This window comes from Protopterus annectens, chromosome 4.part0, assembly GCF_019279795.1.
Source record: "Protopterus annectens isolate FY-2018-M chromosome 4.part0, PAN1.0, whole genome shotgun sequence".
NCBI lineage: Eukaryota > Metazoa > Chordata > Ceratodontiformes > Protopteridae > Protopterus > Protopterus annectens.
In genome coordinates, this window is record NC_056733.1 from 49,175,049 (window position 1) to 49,191,531 (window position 16,483).

A 16,483-nucleotide genomic window follows, 5' to 3' on the forward strand; every position below is an offset into this window, starting at 1 on the left:
TAGCAGCAAGACAGTTTTCCAGCTGTAGTGTTTTAAGGAGCTAGAAGAAGCTGGCTTGAAGGGTGAGAAGGTCAGCTTAAGTGTGTGCAAAATCTTTACACTATTGTTTTGGGGAGAAGGGAAAAGGTTGGTAGGTGGATAGCCAGTTTAAAGACAACTCATTAACCACTTTGAGCATAAATGTGAGGTTGGTGGAAAGAGAAACCCTGTCTTTGTGCAAAGGGTTGAGACACCATCAGGGCCTGGAGCTCAGAGACCCTTCTGGCAGAGATTAGGGCTAACAGGAAGACAGTTTTCCAGGTGCAGTGTTTTAAGGCACTAGAGGAAGCTGGCTAGAAGGGCAACATGCTCAGTTTCTCTTGCACAAAGTTCAAGTCCCAGGGAGAGGCCACAGACCTCCTGGGAAGTGTAATGTGGGGGATGCCTTTGAGTAACTGTTTGGCCTCAAATCTAGAAGCTAAAGGGGGGTGAAACAGGCAGACATGCAGAAATGGCTGACATTCTTTTGCAGATAAAAAAGCTAGGCCAGTATTGAAAAACTCACATGTATGAAAAATTCAAAGGGAGATCTACAGTTAGCAGGGTCCAGGTTATGAGAAAGACACCACATTTAAAATCTTTTCCATTTGGAAAGTTAAGATTTCCTGGTATTGGGTTTCCTGGCCTCCTGCAGGACTTGAATCTCATCCTCTAAGAATAGGTGTCTAAAAGGTATCAGGGCTCTATCACCCACAGATTCAGCTGTAGAGTTTCCAAGTGTGGCTGGGTGAGAGAGCTCTTGTGTTGTGTAAGTAGGTCCACTCGGTGAGGTAATGTGCAAAGACTTTCCTTGGCTAGATGTAGCAGAAGGGGGAACCAGTGCTGTCTTAGCCAACAGGGAGTCACCAGCAAGATTTTTGGTATGTCCTACAGAATCTTCAGCAAGATTTTCGGAATGAGTGGAAGGGGAGGGAATGCATACAGTAACTTCCCCTTCCAGGATATTGATAGGGCATCCACTTTCCATGCCAGGGGGTAAGGTTCCCTAGCAGAAAATTTTGGAATACTCCACTGGTGGATTATGTCCAGAAAGACATCCCTGTGAAGCATCCATTTGTGGCCCTGTGTTGTGGATCTGCTCAAGATGTCTGCCACAGAGTTCTGTTTGGAGGGGAACTAAACTGCCTGAAGAGAAATCTGAAGTTGGTAGGGATAGTTCCCAAACCTGTAAAGCTAGTCTGCACAGGAGGTAGAATTTGGTCCCCCCTGCTTGTTGACATACCAGAGAATAGTCATGTTGTCTGTGTAGATCCTCAACTGGCCTGGGTTGAAAAGGGATTGAAAGGACTGAAGAGCTAGAATCAATGCCTTCATTTATTTTACATTTATGTGATTTTTTTCCCAAGAGGGAGATCACAGCCATTGTACAGTACAGGAACTCAACACAATCCCCCAGCCTGTATCCAAAGCATCTGTGTAGAGATCTTGAGTTAGGGATAGGGGTGGATGGGAAGTCCCTGTTTGAGGGACATTTGTTGACATCACCATAGGAACTCCTTCAAGCATACTAGGAGCAGGATTTGAAATTCCAGAGGGTGGGCATGTTGTGTCCAAACTGATTTCAAGAACCACTGAAGCTTCCTCATGTGAAGCCTTTCCATGGCAGTATAGGTATGGTGGAGGCCATCAGTCGAAGGATCCTGAGAAATTGCCTTGCTGACAAAAGGTGTAGGGGAAGGAGGTTTGAGAAAGTCTGGCAGAGCTCCTGTGCCTTTTGAGGTGGAAGAGACGCTATCATTCTGTCTGTTTGGAATCCACAATCCAGAAAGACAAGGTCTTGGGATGGGGTGAGGGCAGACTTTTTTAAGTTGACTGTGAAACCTAATTGTTGTAGGATGGCAATGGCTGAAAGGAAGCTCCTCTGCAGATCCTCTGGGGTGTTTGCCTGGAGCAGCAGATCGTCCCAGTCAGGGAAGATTTGAATGTCTTGGAGTCTGCAGTATGTGACTACTGTTGCTAAGCATTTTGTGAAAACTCTTGGGGTTGTAGAAAGACCAAAATGCAAGGCCGGGAACTGAAAGTGCCAGGATGCCACAGATAAATGAAGAGATTTCCTGAATTTGGAATAAATGGGAATGTGCAGACAGGCGTCTGATGTCTATGGACACCAGAAAGGCCTGTGGAAGAATCAGAGGAAATAAAGACTACAGGGTGAGCATTCTGAAGAAGGGCACCTTTAGGAAGGTGTTGAGGAAGGAGAGCTCTAGTATGGGTTTCCAGGGGTCTTCCTTTCTGGGAACTAGGAACATACAGGAGTAGAAGCCTGTTTTTTTTGGTGTGGAGGCACTGGCTCTATAGTTTCCTGTTCCAGCAGGTCTGCCAGTACCTGGGGGAAAAGGGGTACCTGTTCTGTAGGTGGCTGTGGGATACCTCTGAAGGGAGGAACCGTGTGCCATGCCATGAAGTATCCATGTTTTATGACATACAAGACTCAAGCGTCTTGTGTGATGGTTTCCCAGGCTGGAAGGCATAGGGAGAGGTGTAAGGAAAGAGGGGTGGAGCAGGGAAGTCTTGAGGAGTGAGAAAGAACCTGCTCCATCAGGAAAAGGCTGCTTGTGCATCTGGGAGGAGGAGGAGGGAGCCGAGTAGTGATGAACCTTCTTGTTCCCTTTGGAGGGCTTAGATTGGGAGGGCTGGGTTTGCCTACAAACAAATACCTGCTTGGAAGGGTAGTTCCTGTGGAACTTGGGGACTGATGAAACCAGGGTATGCTTGAAGGTCTTTTAACTCTTTACTCTTTTCCTGCAGTGATATAATGTACAATTCTCAAGGAGAGCACCCATGAACTTTACCTTGATGGCCTCAGGAGGGGCTGAAGCCTTAACCATGCAAACTTTCTCAACACTGAGATAGAAGCTGCCCTAGAGGTAGCCTCCAAAGCATCATAGCTGCATTTTACTGAATGATGGACCAACAAGGGAAGAGGCCAAAGCCTTGTTTTCTGAATCAGGCATGTCAGAGACAATTTTAAATAGTTGTGACACAAGTTCCAGGGAATACTTGGTCACATGTGTTTGATAGTTCAAAGCCCTAAAGGCTAAGGTAGTTGAAGTGTACAATTTTCCCTAACCTCACTAGTTGCTTCCTGTCCTTGTCAGAAGGAAGAAGAGAGGTGGAAGGAAGGGACCTCAAAGCTTTGTCTGAGGCCACAGAAATGACTGAGGGGTAAGCATCAGGGGCCTTAAAGAGGAAGCTGCAGTCTTGAAGGACATTATAGTATCTGTCTGGCTTCATAGGAGCTGAATGCTGGAAATCTGGATGTTCAGATGTGGCGGCATAGGCATCCAAAAAGACAGGAATAACCAGTGAGATAGCTGAGGGGCTGGAGGTTTCCACCTGGAGGAGGTCATAGTACCCCTTCTGAACATCAAACATTTGAGAGCTGTCCCACTTGAAGTGGTCTCTCATTTTTATAAGGGTTTTTCCAAAAGAGATTTCCTCCAAAGTGGAGTCTGCCCCATTAGATTCTTCAAGGGATGCATAGTCTAATGGTGAAAGAATTTTAGAGGAGTAGGCCAAGGAGTCACTGTCATCCTCAGATGAAAGTTCTTCCCCTGAATCAGGCTGTTGTCTGATCCTTTCTTGGGGAGAGGCAGGCCAGGACAAAGAAGGAGCAGGGGACCCAACAGTAGGCCTCATGGACATGAAAGCCTTGAATAATCATTGGGTAAAATTTTGCCACTTTTTCTGGGGGTCTTGAGGAGGGGCAGCATGCTTAGTTTTTTGCCTTAGCAGGCACATTCACGCAATGTAATGTTGGGGGTTTGGACGTAGGCCTGCATTCGAGTATGTCCGAATTGACTTCTCTCACAAGGATTTAGGTGATTCTCCTAGGGCCTTCCGACAGAATGAGCCTTGGTTCTCCCTGGACATCTGTACCAGATGCCTGTCAGGGCTCACTGGATGTGCTGTCATCTGGGTCTAAGGTGGCCTGCAAAACTGTCTCGGCCTTAGGATCTGGAAAAGAATGCATCTCAGGGCTACCATGCACCTTGGGAGAGACTTCTGCAGGGAGAAGAGCAGCGGAAGCTTCGGGCACCTTTTGGCCATCTACATCATAGTAGGCTCGGTTGCTGGGCCGGAGGAACCCTCCATCACGCTTTGGTTCTCTAAACTGCGAGGAAGTTCTGAGGATGCTGCAAGCGCATGTCACTTTTAAGGCCTGCGTCTGACAGCTGCCTATGTGTGACGTACCACACACCTTTCAGTAGTAAAAGAATTTGGTATACTGCCCGATGCCGGGCGGCCTGGACAGTCAACTCCCTCATGTAAAGAATACTGCAACAGATGAACAGAATGACATATGCTGCATAGCATTACCCCTGGTGCTGTTTTTGTTCCATTTGTAACTCTGAAACATGAACCTTTTCTAACTCCAATAAACCCATCACCTCAGGTCTGTGCCATATGGACAATGCTATAGTTTGGGTCTATATTAAATCAGTGAAACCTTAAAAAAGTGAATGGTGATTGATCAACACTATGTAAGCGAAAGCTTACAATGTCGAAATGGCAGAACAGAGATTTTTTTCCAAGGGAAAAAAAAAAATTGCTGTTCCAACAAAAAATAAAAATAAAAATCAATTTCAAACATTACATTAAGTGGGGGGCTTCGCCCCCACACCCCTCCCGATGTGGGGGGCTGTGCCCCCACCCATCCCCTACTTAAATATACCAACTCTGAGACCACACTACACTGCCAAAAATGGCAAAGTACCGAAGCGGCCAAGCGAAAGAATTCGCTTAACAGCCGCTTCGAAATTTTGCGTTTTCAGCCTTTTAAGTTTGACCAAATATGACAAATCATACTGCAGTAATGATCTTTACAAGGAACACCAGGTTTATATCCAAGAAAAACTCAGCTGCATTTGTCCACACAGTCAGGAATTATTTTATTTCTACTCACATGACGTACTTCTTTTCGTATCCCCATATTCCCTACAGATGGTACCTACTTTTTACTTTCCAAAGCGTCAGGGCAATCTTGAGATCGAACATGGGTGCCACAGCGCAGATGATGACAGCAGCCAGTGCTGCTTTGGGTATGTAGAAGAACAAAGGTGTCAGGAAGGCCAGTGACAAGAGCACTATGATACCTGTTGAACAAATACACCGCAAAGTAAGTGAAAAGTGCACCTGAAATGGTCCTACTTGATGAAACTCTTCTTGCAGTAATTTAGTAGTACAATATAGTAAGAATAATCTTTGTAAAAAAAAAAACATATCTGCAGTTTGTGACTAATATGTCAGATTTAGTAAACTTATTTATTTATTCTTACCTTTGTATTCCTTTACACCCAGACAGCATTCTGTTCCACAATGAAAACTATTCGCTACTGGTGCAGGGTTTTCATGTCAATAAGCAATGCATGCAGTTTAACCACTTCAAGTACTCCATACCTTCTTTTGTAGAGAAATGAGAGGTATGCATTTGTATTCAGTTTCTGGCATGACATCCCCTGTCACCACTAAGCCCATTCCTAATTATATGTTCCTACCCATCTAGTAGCATCAGGAGAATAAGAGGGACAGTTAATAGTCATGGTTGTGGTTGCAATCTGGGGGGAGAGAAAGTGATAAGAGTGTCAGCAGAACTACGGTTCTACTCTTTTTGGCTGGTAAGCAGGGTACAGTGCCCACTACACTAAGCCTGATATCACTGTCTGCTTCTGAGCAACTCTAAGACCCACCTTAGACAGGTCTTAGACATAGTCTTTGTCTGGGCTTATGCTCTCAAGCCCGTCTGTCTTCAGATGAAGCACACACTCAGATCTTTCCTCACAGGTGCTCCTGAAGCAGGGCATGCTAAACTTCCTCCCATAAGATAACCAATGCACAGCTTTGAAAGACACTATTCAAACCATGCTGGCCAATGCATAGTCACAGCTTTATTTAGCAGTATCACGGGAGGGAGTTGCTGTGGACATAAAGAGGCTAACAAGTATTTTCAATGTTTTTCTTTTTCTTTCTTTCTGAAAACAGAGGCATGTGAGCTATTCACCTTAACAGCAGACATTAGAAAGAGAGGCTCTTAAAGCAATATAACAACTGTGCTTTGCACTTAACTTCACCACTCAAATCACAGACTTACTTTTTCCCCCAGAAGTACTTGCATTCCCCTAATGAGATGTACTGTGCATCTTGCAAGTGTCTGTGCATTTCTGGTGTCAAGTATGCAGTTTCCATAAAGCCAATAATAACTCACATCTTATTAAAGGGCAACTGTAAAGACAAACTAGAAAACATGAGTTTCCTTATATCTTGATGTCTATAATACTACTGTCAATCAAAGTGCCTTTTATTTTCATAATTTATGTTTGAAATAGCCCCATGAGCACTGTCATTATTATTTGGTTTTGTTTTTTAGTCAAAGTAATACAATATGCATTTTTATTGTTTTGCCTTTCTATTTACTCATTACAACAGCACTGGCCCTTTCTGCTTTTTAAATTCATCTGTAAAAGGTGTACTATGTTGCATTGCCATTTTCTAGTGTTCTAGTTTATACAGTATGTCCACAAAGTATTCTATATTATGCATCCTTCAAAGTAAGCCACCTGTACGGTGTAAGAGGTCCCTGTCTACCACGCCTTTTGGATCAGATTTTCAGCTCCAGCTGTTTTTTTAGCTACATTCCTTATTTTGTTGTGGAGGTTCCTATTGTTTGTGGCTTCAGAGTATGTATCCATTTGTTATTTCTTTGATGTGTATTGGTATTTTTTTTTGTTAAAAAAAAATCTCTGTTATTACTCAAAAATCTATTTTTTTACTAGAAAGAATGGTGTTAGCCTTAATCCTTGAATGTGTTTTCCAGTTTCCTGGTATATTCAGGGGGCACTGAAAAAAAATGCAATCGTGAGCAGGTGACTGATGTATACTACAAGAACTGAAATGCAGTCTTAACACCTGGATTATCAAGACCAGTCCAATATGTTAATTCAGATCCTTAGAGAAAAAAAAACTTGGGATTTCTCATTACCACAGAAAAAAAAAAACATATTTTTTTCACTCTTTCCTCTGTTGCCTGTCGATCACCGTTTCCCTCCTTCGTCAACCGTCCTAATACTTACTCCACATTACTAAAGCAAGGGTCACCTGGGAGGGGCCATCATTCAGACATCCACCAGGGGTGGTTCAAGGACATTTCTTTCTTCCAGTTCAACTGCATGTACCTGGGAAGGCAAGAGGGAGGGGACTTTCAATGGGTTGTCCTTGAAAGACCTCTCTCACACAGGGCCCGTTCCCTCCAAGCAGCTCTTCAACTCCCCATGCGGCACAAGCAGTGAAACCCCCCCCCCTAGAAACTGTACTACCTAATGTCCCTCTGAGACTGTGCAAACCCTTCCCACCCCCTTAGGACAGGAATGCATTAGGTTAACTCGCATTCAAAACCTACTTACAAGTTGTCACTGCATAATACTTTTCACAATCACTGCAACATTCTTTTAAAGTAGTCCTCTAATTTAAGGTTTTAAACACCTCTAAAGTAATTACTTTATTAGCTGCACTGGTAAACTTACAAGGAATGTGAGCTGCAAACCTGGTTCAGTGGCATAGAGAAATAAAGAACTGACTACAGTCCAGCATATCTGGATTAGATTAGCAGCTCTGGTAACTGACAGAGCAGCGAAGAGGGACTGGTGTACTTGTCCAGGTTGGGAGAGTGCTCATTGATGATGCTCTCTAAGGGGATGCAAGGTCCAAAGAGGAGAGTTGCTCTTGGACATGGTCAAGGAGCATGGGAGTGTGGAAAAAGGAAAAGTGGGTAGGGCATATAAAAAGACATACACCCCCTGGACAGAGGCAAAGATAAACAAGCCCCCAGGATATCCATAGGATCCACAACCAGTCCTGTAAATAATGATGGAGTAATTGGGGGGGTATAGGAGGGTGGCTGGTAGACCCGGTGAGAACGTGGTGGACTGGCATTATAAGGTCCAATGGGACAAACAAAATGGGGGCCGCACTTGTGCCAAAATCAAAGCAATTGAGAGGAATGTCATGCAGATGGAAAAAGGCTGAAATGAACATTAATATAAGACATAATTGGGACACATAATTGATTACTCTAAGCCAGCAAATACAAAAACCATGGTAGGCAGTTGAAAATGAGACCTTACCGGTAACCAGTCCTCCTGCTGGAGTACAGACTCCTGTCTGTGAGTTTACTGCAGTCCTGTAAGTGAAACAAAAGGAGCAAATAACTGAAATGCTTGTTTCAATTTTGATATATTCATCTTTTACTTCTTATATTCCATACAGCTATACTGAAATGAACAGCACATCACCATCACTGGAACATTTTTTAAAAAGATTTGACTGCATTGTGGCAAATAAGGTGGAAGTAGGTTCGGCCCCTAGGGTTATTTCTGCAGGGCAGGAATACTCTAAGGCAAATAATTTCCATTAAAGGTTACTAAAACCTTGTTAGCCTCAAAGTGTCATCAATTTAGAACAAAACAAAACAAATAAAGTCACTGAATGACCCTATTCTACAGAAAGCTGATGTAGCTATTTGTATTTTTGACTGTGGCCAGAGCAAAGAATAGACTAGCAAATCCGAAGTCACTAACTCGTTCAGTTATGAACCTGGGTTCTTATAGGGCCAGCCTGGAAGGGAAGGCAGTACAATCCTTAGACAACCCTCCTCTAAAGGGAGAGAAAGCAAGAGTAATGGGTAGTACAACTGAGCTCTAGTGCAGGCTGAAGGTACTTTCCAAGAGCAGTAAGAAGAGGGAGGATAACAGCAGGCCTGGTATAAGGAGGCCCACTCTTAGTAACAACAGGACTAAGGTGTCTGCTACTATAACTACAACCTTGGGGAATATCCATTTATTTACTTATACAATTTAACTGGGGAACAGCACCAGTCCCAATGGACCAATTTCAGACTCAGCCCAGAAAGTGAACACATATCAAGTGGTAAAATAAAAATGTATGCAAGAGCAGTACCTTAAAAACAAAGGAATAGTTTATATACAACAGGAAAAAAATGATTTAAAAAGGTAGTCATCAGAAACCATAAGTACAACATTTACATCAACTAAAGTAGCTACATGTTAGGAGTTAGAGAACAGATGCTACAGTGAAAATGACACACAGTTGCATCAGAGATTAGGGAGACTAGGTTATGTGACCTGATGCAGTGCATTTACAAGCACCTTGTACTCTGAATGCTCTTTAAGTTGTGCCCAAAAGGAGTATTTAGACAGGTCTTTAAGATATGAGAGAAGATACCTCCAGAGCTTGGGTCCAACAGTAGAAAGGGTGTGGTTAGAGCACTACAGTCTAGTTTTAGGTGCTTGCAAGAAAGGCCCCGAGAGACTATGACATCTAAGGCTATTTGAATGAGGCTCTCTAAGTAAGCTACATGAAAGAGAGGGGAATACGTTTTCTTTCAGGGACTTGAAAAGTTGTGAGCCAAGGAATAATATCCTGAGGCAAAGGAAAGCTGAAAGGGCAGTAACATGTACTGAAATTGCTTCTCCCCCAAGGTAAAGTGCAAAAACCTTATGCTCGTTTCCAAGCAGCAGTCACAAAGTCTGATGTCATTCAGAATCCTAACAGAAGCAGCAGAATGATGGTGTGCACTGTCACCATGTGGAATATACAATGATCATTGAAATCAAACAAGTCTTCTGTTTCCAGTCTCTTGGAACCAGAAAGAGGCAAGTATTAAACCTCATTCCTTGCTTTCCAGGTAAAATCATCTCTGCAGCCTTGTGATCTAGCAGGTGCTAACTTTGTGCCTTCTATCCATTTGACATCTTCTGGTATGCCAGTCTGAAAGAAAAGATGACTGAGCAGTTCCTCAACATGGCTGTTCTCCATGTCCAATGCCAATTTATCCATGGCTATGGTTCTCAAACCTGGGCAAACTCACAAACCTGCCCTCCTTCTTGGTAACCAGCGGTCTAATTAGGACTGCTGCCTGGTTACCTCAGATGTCCCTCCTGGGGACTTTAATGGAATTTATGAGATGGCACTTGGAAGACTGCATACCATGCTTGAAACATCTGAAGAAGAAAAGATGTAGTGCGTGCTTGACTTCCAAAAATTCTAGAAAGAAGAAATCACAAAGTCCTGAAACCAAAAGAATGAAATTCATTTACATGAAATATTAAAACATACAATTTGTTTATAAAATTAAGGCAAATTAAAAGTACTAAAAACAGCCAGCACCATAGTATAGAGGGATAAAGCCTTTACTACAGCCCAGGCAAACTGGGTTCAAATTACTAGCTAGCACATCTGAGCTGCTGACAGAGGAGGTCATGTGTGCCCATCCTGGGAGAGGAGGGGGGTGCACATGTGTGCAGGGCTTCCTTTGGATGGGCAGGGTGGCTTGCACATTAGCTCATTGCAGAAGTGAGGAAGGTTTGGCATGGTCTGCCCATTACATGTTCCACCTACAAAGTGTAAATGGGCATAGGCTGGAGAGGAGATAGGTAGAGGAAAACCGCAAGAAAAGCACTCCCATGGCAGCAGTATGATGTGGACCTGGAAGGGACATTGATGATCTCTTCGTCCCCAACCCTTAATCACAGCTTGCCCAAGGGGAAGTAAGGAGGAGTGGGTAGACCTAGTGAATGAGGAGAGGCTACAGGGTCTGCTGATACTCAGCTGACTCGGTGACATACATAAGCAAAAAAATAAAAATGCAAGCGCTAAAAAATAAGAGAGAAGACAAAGATCAAACAAAAACAATTTAAAACAGTAATCAGACAAAAATAGGTTCATATGGGGCATAATGAAAGAGGCATGTCTTAAGAGACGTCCTAAAGCTACAGCCTAAGGAGTGCACTCACAATGCTGCCTGCACAGCAAGTTGCACCAGTAGAGGACCCAGGGCTAAGAAATAAAATACTAAGTACTTACTGTAGGGAGGACCATACCCCATACACCTTGGCTTAATTATCTCTAATGTCTCAGCACCTAGGAGTAGATTAGATTTTATTAAGGTCAGTTTCAGGAAAATTCAATTTCCAGATTTTTGATTCAGTTTTGTATAATGATTTTGAACCTATGTATAGTACAATGGGTCTTCCACTTTTCTGGAGAAAGTACAGTTGTGTAAACTCTTACCATAACAGTAGAGGTTGTTTTCTTTATTGTTGCAATATTCTTCATAAAAGGGATTCCCTGCCACGGGTAGCACAAAATCCAACCAGTATACCAAAGCCTTAGGATTTACAGATGTCATAGGTCATGAGTATGCTCCCCGCTTAAGCTGTAAGGCATAGAAACAGCCAAACTTACAGATATGGCATGAAAAGAAACAAAAAGTTGCTCAGACTTGCGAATGGCCTTAGTCTTATCTAAAGAATGTCGGAGTTGTCTATGCAAATCCAAGGTATGAAGAACTTTCTCACTGGCAGACTGTAAAAAAGGAAAAAAGGAGGACAAATTAATAGACTGATTAAGAGACCATTCATTAACCACCATACCATAAGCATAAAAGAAATATTCATATGAAGAGACACCCTGTTCCTATGAAAACAAAAGAGAACGAACAGCCATGACAGCCTGGAGTTCAGACACTCCCTTAGCTAAAGAAAAGGCCAAAAGAAGAACAGTCTTCTATGTCCAATGCTGTAAGGAAGCTGAAGCTGCAGGCTTAAAATAATCCGGATTCAAATTTTCAAAAACAAAATTAAGATCCCAGGAAGGTGGAATAGGTCTCCGGGGAGGTTTGATATGAAGGACGCCTTTAAGAAAATGCATGACTTCAAACCTAGAGGCCAGAATAAGAGATAATGGCAGACAAGTACAGATAGCTGAAAAGTGAGCTTTAACAGAAGAATAAGCCAACCCAGCATGGAGCAATTCACACAAATAAGACAGTACCACAGGGATATCCCACAGAGCGTGGATCCTGGTTATGAGCAAGGCACCACACAGAAAGTTTCTTCAAGTGGACATACAGGATTTCCTGGCCTCCTGCAGAACCCTAAGCATGTTCTCAGAAAAAAGGTGCCTAAAAGGGATCAAAACCCTAACACCCACAATGTGAGTAGTTGTAGAGTGGGCAAGTAAGGATGGATGACAGACCCCCCCTCCTCCCCGTCTTGTGTGACCAGGTCCACCCTGTCAGGTATCGTTTGATGACTGCCCCTTGGCAAGGTGCAGAAGAAGAGAGAACCAATGCTGTCTGAGCCAAAAGGGAGTTACCAACAAGATAACTGATGGACAGTGTCCAGAAACACATCTCTGTGAAGCATCCATTCGTGAGCCTGTGTTATGGACCTGCTCAGATAGTCTGCCACTATGTTCTTCGCTGAAGGAAAGTATACACCTGAAGAGCCACTTGACACTGGACAGATAGATCCCAAACCTGAAGAGCTAGCCTGCAAAGAAGGTAGGCCTGCCCCCCCCCCTTCCTTGTTAATGTACTACATTACTGTGGTATTATCTGAAAATATTTTGAGAGACCCTGGAAGAAAAAGAGAAAGAAAAGCCTAAAGAGCAAAAAGGAGAGCTCTCATCTCCTTGATATTAATATGGTCTGACCTCTGATAAGGAGGCCAGAGACCCTGGACCCTAAAGGGACCGAAACAAGACTCCACACACTGTGTCTGTTGCATCCAAAACAGGATCCTGACTGGGGACTGAAAAGGAAGTCCCGGGTTGACACAACTGGTGAATCAACCACTGAAGCTTGCTCTTGAGGTGTGGAAGAAGAGGGGCTAGAAAATCTTGAGGATAAGTGTTGCGGCCATGCTGACTTTAGGAACCACTGTAATTCTCTCATATGGAGCCACCACTGTAATTCTCTCATATGGAGCCTGACAAGAGGAAACATAGGAATGGTGGAGGCCATGAATCTTAGAGCCCTGAGAAACTGCATGGCAGTAATTGAAACCTGAGGAAGAAGCGACTGAAAAAGGCTATCTGAGAAAAAGCTTTGGGGGGGGGGGCAGCATAGGGATGGTCTGGAGCTTGCAACCAAGAAACACATGATCCTGAGAGGGAACCCGGACCAGTTTCTGGAAGTTTATTGTAAACCCCCAGCTTTGCAACAGACAAACAGTAAGAAGATGTTGAAGCAAAGGTCTCTGGGAGGAAGCCTGAATGAGTAGGTTTGTCCAGATAAAGATTTTAATTCCTCTCATCCTGCAAAAAGCAATCACAGATGTGAGACATTTGGTAAAGAAACTTGCAGCAATCAAAAGGCCAAAGGGCAAAGCACAGAACTGAAAATGCAAGGAAGAAACAAACACAAAAACTTCCTGAAAACTGGATGAATAAGCATCCTTGAGATCCAAAGAGACCAGGAAAGCCTGGGGAAGAAGAACAGGAAACAGGGTCTGAAGGGATAACATCCAGGAGGAAGGAATCTTCAGAAAAGTGTTGAGCTAAGAGAGGTCCAGAATGGATCTCCAAGTGCCTTGCTTCCTGGGAACCAGAAACATTCTGGAATAAATCCCCTTGCACCCCTGGAAGGGGAACACCTTAAAGGATGCCTTGAGATAGAAGGAACTGAAGTAGTCCTGGAACGAAAGGAAGCTGTTCCTGAGGAGGTTGACCCAGAAATGGAGGACAGGATTTTCAGACCATGAAGTATCCCTGACAGATGACGGACAGAACCAAAGAGTCTTGAGCGATCCTTACCAATTGAGAAGGGACAGAGAAAGGCAGAGATAAAGGAACGTGACTGAGGAAAGGGGAAAACAGACAGCCAAATGGAACCTGGTTTGTCTTGAAAAGGAGTTTTCTGAGAAGTGGGAATCTGAGTAGATCCAGCAGAAGGAACCTGTCTAGAACCCTTTTTAGCGTTGGGTGGAGGGCAGGACTGTTTGCGAACAAAAGCAGATTTAGAACATTAGAATAGGTGAAACAAAAATATTTTCAATTCTTGTAGAGCCTTCTCCTTATCCTGCAGAGACTTGTAAAGCTCAACTGCAGAAACAAATAGATCCTTATTATCAAGAATCAGAAAAAACGTACCACAAGAAGCTAACAGTCGGTCTTCCACACAATGTAAAACCACCAAGAACAGACAGACTAACACGGCTAAAAACATAAAACTTTACTCGTACTATAACATTTTATGTTTTTAGCAGTGCTAGTTGGTCTGTTCTTCTTGGTGGTCTTATTATCAAGAAAAGCATCCAACACTTTAGCCTTAATGTTAAAAGGCAAAGGCTGCAAAATGAAGTGAAGAGCAACATCTCAAAACAGAACCAAAAGCAGTAGCTTTAGAAGAGGCATCAGCTGTATCATAACTAATTTAATAGAGTAGCAGGCTAGGCTACTTGAAAAGTGGTTCCCAGTAGAGAAACAGCCAAGGTCTTCCCTTCAAAATCAGAAGGTCAGAAATACCCTGGGAAGCCTGAGAAAGAAGGGCTCAAAATATACCTGGTAATTTGGGTCTGCTAATTAACAGCCTAAAAGGTCAAGATGGTAGCAGTACTTACTTTGTTGCCCAACTGTTCCATGGCCCTACTGTCCTTATCTGAAGGAAGCAGCTTTGTAGAAGGCAAAAGTTTAGAGGGTTTGTCAGAAGAGAAAGACACCACAGAGGGGTCAACAGAAGGACATTTGTAGGGAAACTTAAGAGTCCTCAGGCAAACTGTAAACCTGTCAAGTTTCTTAGGGGCTGGAGGGTGACAGTATGAGGCCACAGAAGCAGCAGAAAAGGTATTTAAAAGGGCAGCCAAGAGAATAGGTACAGCACAGGGCTTTGGGGACTCCATCTAGAGGAGCTCATAATACCTCTTCTGAATGTCACAGCCCTGACAGCAGTCCCATTTAAAGAACTCCGTCATACAAGAAATAGTCTCCCCCAAAAAAAGAGGTCTTCTAAATGAGAGTCTGGGCTAATAGAGTCTTCCTTTTCAGAGCCATAATCCAAGGGAGAAGGGATCTGAGAGGGATATGCCAAGACTCTTCTCCAAAACCCAAGTTATCATCAGAGGAGACCTGCTCTATGGGTCTCGAGTGGGGTACAGGACCATGAAAGAGCAGGCACAGGAACTCCTTGGGGAAGCTTCAATGCATTAAATAACCCCTGGGTAAAATCCTGCCATTCACACTGGGGATCTTTAGGAGCAGGGGAAATATGCTAGTTTTTTTTTTCTTTTGAGAGACATCAGCCCAAAATACCCTAGGGGGTTCAGACCCTTGTCTACATTCAATTAACATAGTAGGAATCTCCTCAACAAGTTATCTGCGGAATCCTCCTCGGACCCTCTGAAATGATCAGCTGGGGCTCCTCCTCAACATCCAGAAAAGACATCTGCAGAGCCTCTGAGGACGTGGAAGAAGTCAGATCCATGCTAGCCTCTGACACAGTTGCGGCAGAGGAATCCAATGTAATAATCGAGCGATCATTAGGACCTTCAGCAGCCTTGAAAGAGATGTTCAGGGGGGGTGGGACAGCAGCCAAATTGGACTCTTCTGGCCTTTTTCTTGGCAGGCAGCTGACCTTCAGGGTGGGAGGATTCTGCCATCGCACCCTGCACCAACAATTTAAGAAGTTGGTTCTCCAGGTTGATGGACAAGGAGGAGAGAGGATTATACAGAGTCTTAAGGACAAACTCCTGGCAGACAGAACACTGCGTGCAGTCGTAAGAAGCACCCAAACGAAAAAGACACTACTCGTGATGATCCTTAAGGGGAATCAGACTCCCACACTGACATTTTCCTTTCTGGATGATATGTAAACCCACAACACTGAAAAAAGAAAGGATAATAAGAAATCCCAACAGGTCACTTACCTGAAACACTCCTCAGTAACCAGTACTGAAGGAGGAGCATTCAGACAGGCATTCAATGATGGTGTTCGGACATGCGGCAAAGAAGTTCTGAGGTACATATCTCTGTACATAATCTTTATGTCCTTCTCTTGAGCGGTGAGCAAACGTGTGATGCATGATGCATATGTATCCTAAGGCTTTGGTATACTGGCCAGATGTTGGGCTATCCATGGCATGGAATCCCTTTTGTGAAGAATACAACAGTGATATGGAAGGACATCCATGATATGCTAAAAAGGTTTACTAAATACTTATCTCTCTTCTTCATGGGATCTCCAAGACAGCCTAGTATGACTCCTAATAAAAGGAAAAAGTAGGCAGCTTGATGCAGGCAGGTGCAGTGGCAGTAGTTTTGATTATAGCATCTTCCACTTCAAAAAAGCAGTAGGCCACATGAAACCCCAAATGACAGAATGTATTAAACACATTTTCCACAGCCACCTTGCAATCTGAGTCAGAGAGCCCAAACTATTGGTTCGCTACCCTTTGCACCAAAGGTGCCTGCTGAAGGTCTCAGAGGGACAGCTGCCACAATCACAATCAGGAGAAGAGAACCAAATACAATTTGTGTAGGCATGCCATGAAAAGTGTCCTTTGAAGACAAAAACACACAGAGATGGGGAAAATGCATATAGTTTTTAAGGTCAACATCAGTACAGGACATAGCAAGAGATGGCTTGAGAACC

General features: G+C 43.6%; 1 protein-coding gene across 3 annotated transcripts in view; it reads right to left on the reverse strand.

Annotated features, from left to right (window-relative positions):
* SLC26A11 (solute carrier family 26 member 11) overlaps nt 1-16,483 on the reverse strand; it is a 1,037,522-nt gene that overhangs the window by 490,685 nt on the left and 530,354 nt on the right. For all 3 annotated transcript variants that reach the window (XM_044068078.1, XM_044068080.1, XM_044068079.1), the window contains 2 exons: nt 8,160-8,215; nt 4,995-5,135 (listed from right to left, as the gene is read on the reverse strand). In XM_044068078.1, coding sequence (XP_043924013.1) covers nt 4,995-5,135; nt 8,160-8,215 — 197 coding nt within the window. The remainder of the gene's footprint in view (nt 1-4,994; nt 5,136-8,159; nt 8,216-16,483) is intronic.